Source organism: Palaemon carinicauda, chromosome 38 (genome assembly GCF_036898095.1).
Source record: "Palaemon carinicauda isolate YSFRI2023 chromosome 38, ASM3689809v2, whole genome shotgun sequence".
In the NCBI taxonomy this organism is placed as follows: domain Eukaryota; kingdom Metazoa; phylum Arthropoda; class Malacostraca; order Decapoda; family Palaemonidae; genus Palaemon; species Palaemon carinicauda.
Genome location: NC_090762.1, coordinates 46,693,656 through 46,705,299, shown reverse-complemented (window position 1 = coordinate 46,705,299; position 11,644 = coordinate 46,693,656). Strand labels below are relative to the sequence as shown.

The 11,644-nt window shown below is 36.5% G+C and overlaps 1 protein-coding gene across 1 annotated transcript; it reads right to left on the bottom strand.

Annotated features, from left to right (window-relative positions):
• Positions 1 to 1,784: 1,784 nt before the first annotated feature.
• On the bottom strand, positions 1,785 to 8,708 carry LOC137630314 (semenogelin-1-like). Its single transcript, XM_068361755.1, has 2 exons — positions 8,622 to 8,708; positions 1,785 to 2,789 (listed from the first exon to the last, which is right to left on the bottom strand). Exons 1-2 carry the CDS (start codon positions 8,706 to 8,708, stop codon positions 1,785 to 1,787), a joined length of 1,092 nt encoding a protein of 363 aa, XP_068217856.1.
• Positions 8,709 to 11,644: the final 2,936 nt, after the last annotated feature.

Here is an 11,644-nt window from a genome sequence, read left to right as displayed (position 1 = left end):
TGATCAGGAAAGGGAACCAGTGAAAATAACACCAATAGAGCATAAACTACAACCCTCTTTCATTAGAATATTAGTGGTCCATTCGTCGAGGTTAAGGTATTCAATGAATTTAAATGAGTATATTTTGCCCCCCTGAAGAGTCATGCAATATATGAAAACTTTAGACTAAAATATCATATCATGTGAAAGCTTGACCCATGAACAACATCTGAATTAGTCTAATCTGTTTTCTGAAAGCATGGATTTTAATTTTTGTTTGCTGAAAGCGTATGTTTTTTGGGGTTGGGAGCATGAATTTATTTTTGGGGGGTTGGGAGCATGAATTTATTTTTGGGGGGTTGGGAGCATGAATTTATTTTTGGGGGTTTGGGAGCATGAATTTATTTTTGGGGGTTGGGAGCATGAATTTATTTTTGGGGGGTCGGGAGCATGAATTTATTTTGGGGGGGTCGGGAGCATGAATTTATTTTGGGGGGTTGGGAGCATGAATTTATTTTTGGGGGGTTGGGAGCATGAATTTATTTTCTGTTTGCTGAAAGCATGAATTTTTTTTATTAATTTTTGAAAGCGGGAATTTATTTTCTGTTTGCTGAAAACATGAATTTATTCTCCGTTTTCTGAAAGCATGAATTTCTTGATTTTAGAAAGCATGAATTTATTTTCTGTGTGTTGAAAACGTGAATTTATTACCTGTGTGTTGAAAACGTGAATTTATTTTCTGTTTGCTGAAAGCATGAATTTCTTATTTAATTTAGGAAGCATGAATTTTTTTTACGTTTGCTGAAGGCATGAATTTCTTATTTATTTTAGAAAGCATGAATTTATTTTCTATTTGCTGAAAGCAGGAATTTATTTTTTGTTTTCTGAAGGCATGAATTTATTTTCTGTTGGCTTTAAGTCTTGCTTTGAGACATCTGTCAACATTGCAGGATTAACAGAGAGAGAGAGAGAGAGAGAGAGAGAGAGAGAGAGAGAGAGAGAGAGAGAGAGAGAGAGAGAGAGAGAGAGAGAGCTTGGTCAATTGCTCGCCTGTTACAGATTACGGATTCAGTATCTCATGTCATTCTTTAGTGACTTCATCATCAATCTCTTTTATAATTTATCTTCAGGAATTTAATATCTAATACATGTGAAGTCCGCTTGAGGTTAGGGGTGGGGGGGGGGGGGGTGTTCCTGTGAATGCCATTTGACGATTCGAGTGAAATCAAATCTCGTGTTTACCGGTACCAGACCTTCAATTGGTTTGATAAATGACTTGGGTACTTTGGTGAGCTAAAGGTTAGACAATATATCTTGTGGGGTTTACTGATACATGCGCTTGTGGCATTCTAGGAAGGGGATCAATCAACGATAGCTTAGAATGTAATTGATTGAATGACGTCAAATTTCGTCATTTGGATTATAATCGCTACCCAAATGGGACGATTGGATTTTGAACGCAGCCCTAATCTGTTTATTGGATTTTGATCGCAGCCCAAATGTGATGATTGGGTTTTGAATGCTGCCCAAATCTTTTGATTGGATTTTGATCGCAGCCCAAATGTTATAATTGGGTTTTGAATGCTGCCCAAATCTGTTGGTTGGATTTTGATCGCAGCCCAAATGTGATGATTGGGTTTTGAACACAGCCCAAATGTGATTATTGAATTTTGAATGGAGTCCAAATGTTATGATTGAATTTTAATCGCAGTCCAAATGTGAAGATTGGATTTTGAATGCTGCCCAAATCTGTTGATTGGATTTTGATCTTAGTCCAAATGTGATGATGGGATTTTGATCACTACCTAATTCTGATGAACCCCTTGTTTGAAATGTAAGGTGCTCAGTTCGTTGAATGTACGGTATTTAGGAGAGTGAATTCGACCACTGTTCTTCGAAGGGATTCCAATTCTTAAATTCCCATGGTGCTCTTCACTCTCTGTCATGGAAGTGATTCCAAATCTTGAATTCCCATGATGCTCTTCACTCTCTGTCTTTGAATTAATTCCAAATCTTGAGTTCCCATGGTGCTCTTCACTCTCTGTCTTTGAATTAATTCCAAATCTTGAGTTCCCATGGTGCTCTTCACTCTCTGTCTTTGAAGTGATTCCAAATCTTGAATTCCCATGATGCTCTTCACTCTCTGTCTTTGAATTAATTCCAAATCTTGAGTTCCCATGGTGCTCTTCACTCTCTGTCTTTGAAGTGATTCCAAATCTTGAAATCCCATGGTGCTCTTCACTTTCTGTCTTTGAAGTGATTCCAAATCTTGAATTCCCATGATGCTCTTCACTCTCTGTCTTTGAATTAATTCCAAATCTTGAATTCCCATGGTGCTCTTCACTCTCTGTCTTTGAAGTGATTCCAAATCTTGAAATCCCATGGTGCTCTTCACTTTCTGTCTTTGAAGTGATTCCAAATCTTGAATTCCCATGATGCTCTTCACTCTCTGTCTTTGAATTAATTCCAAATCTTGAGTTCCCATGGTGCTCTTCACTCTCTGTCTTTGAAGTGATTCCAAATCTTGAAATCCCATGGTGCTCTTCACTTTCTGTCTTTGAAGTGATTCCAAATCTTGAATTCCCATGGTGCTCTTCACTCTCTGTCTTTGAATTAATTCCAAATCTTGAGTTCCCATGGTGCTCTTCACTCTCTGTCTTTGAAGTAATTCGAAATCTTGAATTCTCATGGTGCCCTTCACTCTCTGTCTTTGAAGTGATTCCAAATCTTGAATTCCCATGGTGCCCTTCACTCTCTGTCTTTGAAGTAATTCCAAATCTTGAATTCTCATGGTGTTCTTCACTCTCTGTCTAGGAAATGATTCCAAATATTAAATTCCACGATTCTCCTCCGGACCTGAGAAACGATACAGCCTGCAATGTAAGAATAGACGGGATTTCAATAAAGACACCTCAGATTGGGGTTTAGCATTTCAAGATACACTTAGGAGCTCGCTTGAAATCAGAGATGGCAAATGAAATCTGTACACCCCACCAACCACTCTGGCTAATTCCATCACTGCCTTGTTTTCTTAAGCCCTTTGGGAGGGACGAGGCCACATTGCATGTTGTACAGTATGTACTCTTGCGTGAAACGTCTGCTGTATCCCTGCGTGAGACTTGAATGGTCACTAACAGCTTGGAGGCAAGCAACCAATGACTGCCTCCGAAGGCAAACACAAGTGGCCCAGCCAGGATTAGTTTTACTACGTCAACAAACACACTTTACTCACGTGCGTCTATTTGTTGATCGTTCTCCCATGTTGCCCTGTATCTGCTGTCGCCGTTGGAATCCTTAAGTACATCAGCGATGGCTCCTCAGAGCAGGAAAGGGTCTGCTTGCTGGTGCTTGAGGGGTGAGGGGGAAGGGGTAGGCCGCAGCTTTATTTTTTTCTTTTTTTTTTTTTTTGGTATAGTACTTTGAAGTTATTATCTACCTGGATTTTGACTCTCTCTCTCTCTCTCTCCTCTCTCTCTCTCTCTCTCTCTCTCTCTCTCTCTCTCTGAGGGACCTGGGGGAACCCAAACATAGAATAAGGCAATAAGACTCTCTCTCTCTCTCTCTCTCTCTCTCTCTCTCTCTCTCTCTCTCTCTCTCTCTCTCTCTCTCTCTCTCTCTCTCTCTGTGCATATATGTGTATATATAAACACATTATATTTATATTCATATATGTATACTCAATTCTCTCTCTCTCTCTCTCTCTCTCTCTCTCTCTCTCTCTCTCTCTCTCTCTCTCTCTCTCTCTATATATATATATATATACATATATATTTATAATATATATATATATATATATATATATATTTACATATATATTTATAATATATATATATATATATATATATATATATATATATATATATGTGTGTGTGTGTGTGTGTGTGTGTGTGTGTGTGTGTGTGTGCATACATGCATACATATATGTATGTACATATACACATTTACATATATATATATATATATATATATATATATATATATATATATATATATATATATATATATATATATATGTAAATGTGTATATGTATATGTGTATATATATGTATATATATATACATTTATATATATATACATATATACATACATACATACAATACATATACATGTGTGTTCTTGATCTATAAAATATACAAAGATAAACAAATAGATGTTTATCTATCGATAACCGCGTGTTATCTGATTACCTGCTCAAATGACTGTCTCATTTTCTGCTCCGCTGTCTGTCTCCTTTCAATAAAAAGATGGGACTTCAAGTGACTTCTTTAGAAAGATTAATGAACATTATGTTTATTCCTTGCCGGAGAAGATATACAAAGGATAAGTTTATTAAAACATGAATGTCAATAAATAAGAGACTGTTTACGTACGATTAGGCTTCAAGAGGTCCTTCATATGGGATGTTCGAATCCCTTTCTGTTTAGGCTATTTTTTCTTCTCTGTTGGAGGCCTTGGGCTTATAGCAGCCTGCCTTTCTAACTAGGTTTGTAGCTTTGCTAAGAATAATAATAATAATAATAATAATAATAATGATAATAATAATAATAATAATAATAGTAGTAGTAGTAATAACTAAAATTAAATGCGGAGGCCGACGGGGTGGATAACTCAATGTCCTGTTTTAGTTAAGATCTTGATAGAAAACAGAATTCAAATCTACTAGATTGAGAGTTTTGCAATGTGATTTTGCCTCTGCTGTTTTCGCAAAATTGACCTCTCAATCAGACCTAAGTCAGCTGGGGTTGAATTGGATTTAATTCGTAAAATATTCAAGCTGAAAATGGACTAAATTGGATGGTTAAAATGCGCGAACTGCAACCGTAATTGACTTGCAAAGAAGAATATTTTGCAAGTAAATGAAAAATTTTCATTTGGCTCATGTACAATTATACTGCTGCTACTATGAATAAAACAAATGTTATGTCGTGGCTGGAGGTTTATTTCACATTTGTTTCATTTTTTTTATTTATCTAATGCTACTGGTTGTATTGCCTTCCATCCTTTGTACTTTACCATTTACCTTTAGCCCTTTTTATTCCATGTAGAGATTTCTAACTCTTTCAATTATTTCTTACTAAATTTATGACATTTATGATGAATCTTTTTGGCAAGTCTGTAAATCTAGATAAGGGTCACCGGTGGCCCTGTGTTGCCGTGATCAGAAAAGCTGTGCTAGTCAGGGCCACCCATACTAGGTTGGTTTTCTGTGAGTGATTCAGACTGAAGTCTCTCGCCATCACTAATCCGGAATGGCCAACGTGGTGATGAAATTTTATATATATATATATATATATATATATATATATATATATATATATATATATATATATATATATATATATATATATATTTATGTGTATATACTGTATACACACACATATATATATATATATATGTGTGTGTGTGTGTGTGTGTATAATATATATATATATATATATATATATATATATATATATATATATATATATATATATATATATATATATACACATATGTATACATAGTTATGTGTTTGATTATGTTATTATCCATAACATGATTAAAATATCAAGGGCTGGGTTTTTATGTATAAAATCTATAATGGCCAGCGAGTTTCCTATCTTCTTCCATGGACACTTTCCCTCGCACATAAGACATTCAGATTCCTCCTGAATATAATTCAAAAGGTCTCACAACAACAACAACATAAACATAACCAAAATCCTACATCCCTATTACACAAGCACTATCCCTATTGTTCTGGAAATAAGGAAAACTCTCAAAGGTATGATAAATCTTTTGTGGGATTTAACGGAATAAATTTGTCCCAGATGTCAATTGAGAACCAGTGATTTGTAAGAGACGCCCATATAAATTATACAAATTTTAACCATGAAAGTAGATGCAGTCACTATAAACCTTCCCATTCATCTAAAAATGTTGTATTATTATTGTTGTTATTATTATTATTATTATTATTATTATTATTATTATTATTATTATTATTATTATTATAATTATTATCATCATCATGATTATTATTATTATCATCATCATTATTATTATTAGCTGGAAAAGCTAGGTGCTATAAGCCTTATATTGGCTCCAACAGGGTTGTGATGGCCGATGTAGTAACGTCCTTGACTGGTGAACGCCAGAATGGGGTTTGAGTCCCGCTCAAACACGTTAGTTTCTTTGGTCGCTGCAACCTCACCATCCTTGTGAGCTAAGGATGGTGGGTTTTGGGGAGCCTATAGGTCTATCTGCTGAGTCATCAGCAGCCATTGCCTGGCCCTCCTTGGTCTTAGTTGGTTGGAGAGGGGCATGGGAGCTGATCATATGTATATATGGTCAGTTTCTATGGCATTGTCCTACTTGATAGGGCAGTGTTACTGTCCCTTGCCTCTGCCATTCATGAGCGGCCTTTACACCTTGAAGAAGGAACCATTCCCAGTGAGGAAAGTAAATAAGGAAACATAGAATATTGTGCTTCAGTGTACCCTAAAGCAAGAGATACTTGTTGCTTTTTTAAGCAAACAGCCCCAAGGATCATAAATGCCAGTTAGTATTCTCGTTCCTGATTTTCGGACCTGCAAAAGTCCTTCTCATGTGGGTGTTTTTTTTTTTTTTTTTTTTTAAGCTGTGGTGTACTATCCAAGTCATCGGGTTTCAAATGATGTATTACTGTCCAAAACATACCGTTTAATATAACTTTTTATTTTTTATTTTTTATTTATTTCTTTATTTTTTTACGGCGTTTAATAATAACTTAAGAAATGCATAAAGAATAAAACAAAAGGAAGAGACAGACGAGAGAACAATGGGCTCAAACATAGGCTTCGTTGGCTCCACTGTAAATCTAATTCTATTATTAGAGAATAAAGAAACAGAAACTTTGGCAGGAAATGCCCTCGGGAAAAAGGGAGACTCAAAGACTCCCTCTTCAAAGCTTAAACTTGTCATGTTAGTTCCCGAATTCAATTAACTTCCTAATGAAAACAAGTTTTGAGAAATCCCTTTCAATTGTAGTAGCGTCATTGAGAGGAACGAGTCTGCTCGTTTGTTTACCATCCGAGAAGATCTTGGGATACATTATCACATGAAATAAAATGTTTTCTTCTACCCTGACTTAATGGGCTCGTCATTGGCTCCCAATAAGTCTGGATCCGTAATATCGAAGTGACTCGCTGCTCCATTTTACTGATTTAATTTCATAAGTACTGTTGGACTCTGGAATTCCTTGCACACTTCGCTCTGAGGCAAAATCTTGCGTTCAGTCCTGAACACCACTTTTGCCTTCTCTCCTTTACTCTAGCTTCTTGCTTCCTCGTTGTGACAGGGTGCACTTCCTCAGTGAGGTGTACCAGTAACTCTAGCTTCTTGCTTCCTCGTTGTGACAGGGTGCACTTCCTCAGTGAGGTGTACCAGTAATTCCTCAGTCCGACTGTACTTCCTTTTTTTATACAACTTGTTTAAAGAAATGTCTTTCTTATTCTGTTCAACTCTTTCTGACTCGAGATGGTTTTTATTCACAGGGACTAATGTAGTTTTTCCCCTCAAGAGATTCCGTAAGGGGCGGTGAACTTTTTCCGTTACTTAGGCGTCTTAGCATAGTTCCTTGGGCTCCTAAATTCGTTTACATTTTAGTGTCTTACTTTAATCCCCTTTCCTTTTCCTTTCCTTGGTTTTGTTGTACAGTTGGCTTCATTAATTTTGGTACACTTCACGGGAAGTCAAGAAATCCGACAGCTGTATATTGTAGCAGGTAACGCTGTGTTTAGCAAAAGAGAAACTGTTGGCAACGCTGCCTGTCAAACAAAGTTGCTGAGCTTGTAAAAACGTAATCAGAAGCCTTTTTATCAATTTTACGAAGTGATATTATTAGAATAACATTGTTTTACTATATTGAACTTACAAGGTATACAAGATATTTTACTTTGTAGTTTTCATAAAAATCTCGCCCCAAAAGCAGTCTAGCTAAGGGAAAAAAATATAACACTTTATTCCCCGTTTTTCTTCGAGGTTGTGGTGGCCTATTGGAAACGTTCTTTCCTGGCTATCTGCGGGACTGGAGTTCGAATTCCGCTCAAGTTCGGTAGCCTCTTGTAGTGTCTGCAACCTCACCATCCTTGTGACCTAAGGAAGGTGGGTTTTGGGGAATTTTTCATTGATAAGGGGAACAACAAAGATTACAGAGATGGTAAAGAAAATCCAAGAAAAGAGACTCCACTGGCTTGGGCACGTAATGAGAAGAGACTAGGAATATGTTGGGAGGAGAATGTTGGAGATGGATGTTCCAGGTAGGGGGAGGAGGATGGAGTGTGAAATAGCAGATATGGAGAAGAAAGATCTCACAGTGGAGGACATCAGAGACAGAAGAAATTGGAAACGTCTCTCTAGAAATAGTAACCCTGCATAGCGGGAAAAACTTTAGAAGAAGAAGAAGAAGAAGAAGGATGGCTCCACAAGATCTTACCATTTCGATTCTTTGGGCGTCTTTTGGAAATGGTTGTTAGTCGCCATGCTCTTTAAAAACTGTCTTCGATGTGCATAACTTAGTGCTTTGATCAACACAGTCATTCTGGTAGCCTATTGGCAACGTTCCTGCCTGGCTCTTTGCTGGACTGCTGTTCGAAACCCGATTAAGCTCGATAGTTTCTTACAGTGTCTGCAACCTCACCATCCTTGTGACTTAAGGCTGGGCATTCGGGAGAGCCTATAAGTCTACATGCTGAGTCATCAGCAACCATTGCCTGACTCTCCCTGGTCGTAGCTTGGATGGAGAAGGGACTTGGACGCTGATCACATGTATATGGTTAGTCTCTAGGGCATCGTCCAGCTAGTTAGGGCATTACTGATTTGATATATTTTGTGATGAAATTGTGTGAAATACAAATTGTCATTTCTCTGTATTTTACGAAATTAATTATATATAAGCAATTGAAATTGCTGCGTAAATTTAAAACTTAATATAAAGTTTGAATAAATAATACATCAACTCACAATTATTGTCATTTATCAACAGAAATTACTTTTCAAAGTGTTAAGGCCCCTACGCACGATCAATTTTTTCGTCAATTGATATCAATTTATTGACGTCAATGAATTGATGGAGAAATTGGCCGTGTGTAGGGGACATTGATATCAATTTAATTGAAACAATTTCATTGAATCAATTCATTGAGAGATCAAAGATCCTTTGATATTTATTGATGGGTATTCAATAAAATTGATCGCTTTGGAGTGTCCAGAGCAAGCACTATTCCTAGAGCCACAGATGCTTTCATCTCGAAGTTATGAATCAAACTGAAAATTGAAGTAAAATCATTGACCGTGTGTATGCACAGTGATTTCCTCAATTTCATTGTCGTCAATAAATTGATATCAATTAATTGACGAAAAAATTGATCGTGTTTAGGGGCCTTTAGGTCAGTAATCTCGTTCCGTAAGGCAGCACCCTCTGTCACCGAAGCTTGAAATTAATAACTTTGTATTAAATGAAGAAAGAAACATTCACTCCTTCCACTCACGTTTTACAAATATTTCTACATTTTCACCACGAACCAAATACAATGTAAAATATACCTTTCTACTTAGTAATGGACGGGGAATCAGTAACCCCAAAAGAACTTTTTAATTTAATTAAAACTAGACTGAATGTTATTCATTCAAACAAAGTTGCATAAAGAAAGAAAATACAGTTGGACAGGAATTTCAATCACACCTCACTCTGAAGAATCGCATTTTTCCACACCCGCAGCGAGTAACCAAACAATTATAGTCAATTCTTTTTTGTGAGGCAGATTTGTTCTGACTCGCAGAGGTGCCCTTTAAGCTTGGAAAAGTTTCCTAACAGCTGATTGGTCGGACAAAAATACTTCCGACCAGTCAGATGTTAGGAAACTTTTCATAGCTAAAAGGCACCTCTGCGAGTCGGTGCAAATCTGCCTCACTAAAAAGAATTGACTTTAGAGTAAAGTACAGATGGCAGAAGTGGCATTCAGGACTAAATACAAGAACCTGCCGAGGAGGAAGAGTGTGGCAGGGTGCACTTCCTCAAAGTGAGGTGTGCTAGGAGTTCCCGAGTCCAACTGTACGTAATTACCTCCGTCAACTAAGTTGGGGTAGAGTTTATGTTTTCGCCTATATTTGTTTGTATGTGGACAACTTCCTGACCACAATTTCCATCATAGAGTTGTGAAACTTTCTGGGATTAATTGTTATGTTAAGACGCGGAAATGATTCTATTTTGTAAGTCCTACGTCAAAAATCAAGGTCAAGGTCCTGCAAAAGGTAGACCTAATTAAGCCTAATCTTAACCCCAAGTTCGTACGTGGTTGTCACACAAACGTCAAATACACCAAAGGTCTAAACTGATTCTGGGAAAGGCAAGCTGGTTTCGAGAAATGAGCTGCCATGGCGGAGGTCTGCACTCTCAGAGAGTTTCTCCAGTTGTTCATTTTGTAAAAAGGAATATGAATTGATGAATAACACCCTCGTCTCATTTTCTGTCGGTTTCGCTTTCCCGTTGGTTTTATAGTTCACAGTATCGGGGTAGATTTGAGTTCGATAGCCATCCAGGGAGATCGGAATAGCCACGCTTTCCCTTTTGGGTTGGAATTGGAATTTGGTTGGAATTGCCAACGTTAAACTCGCTGCCGTAATTTATAGCTCGGCAACCATAAGCCTAGTGGGGTGGAATCGGTAAGTGCTGGCATTTATACTGAGGTCCAGGAGAATGATTATATATGTAAGCACACACACACACACACACACACATATATATATATATATATATATATATATATATATATATATATATATATATATATATATATATATATATACTTATCAGTCATAAATCTACACGTGACATATATTAAAGGGTAAAATCCACAGGAAACAGGAAAGGAAAAGACCAGGTACCAAGCGCTTTCGTGTATTACGTACACGTAATACACGAAAGCGCTTGGTACCTGGTCTTTTCCTTTCCTGTTTCCTCTGGATTTTACCCTTTAATATATATATATATATATATATATATATATATATATATATATATATATATATATATATATATATATATATATATATATATATATATATATATATGTATATATATATATATATAGATATATAGATATATAGATATATATATATATATATATATATATATATATATATATATATATATATATATATATATACTGATTCATTATATATAACAAAACACAACCATTAACAAATGCAACCGTTTTTAGGCCACTGCAATACTAAGGCCTCAGACATGTCCTTATTCATGTTTGGGGTTTTGCCAGTTTTCATCACAACGCTGCTGGCCAGTATGGATTGGTGGTGATGGGAGATGGGGGGTGATCGTTCACAGCAAACCAAGCTACTATGAGATTCAGGGCCTCTGTAACACGGTTTTTTGGACTTTGCTCCTTATCAAAGCATCGGATGTAGCTGAAAGTTGACATATGTATATTTTACAACCACACACAAATTTTGTCAGCATTATCAATAACCTAAACCCGATAGTTTTAGTTTTTATAGAGTAAAAATGATCTAGCTGACGCCATGGCCAGTGATAACGAGCCAAGAGTCGAAAACATTCATTACGTAAGCAATGTAAACACCTATTGAGAAAATTTTGCCCCGCCCATCCACCAGACACCCATTCACC

What these genes read in the sequence shown, in the direction of transcription:
- LOC137630314 (XM_068361755.1), bottom strand. Translation starts at nt 8,708, where the DNA reads ATGGTTGCTGATGACTCAGCATGTAGACTTATAGGCTCTCCCGAATGC. An exon ending in ATGGTGAGGTTGCAGACACT is followed by an intron (nt 2,790 to 8,621) that starts GTAAGAAACTAT and finishes ATCATTTCCTAG; the next exon opens with ACAGAGAGTGAAGAACACCA.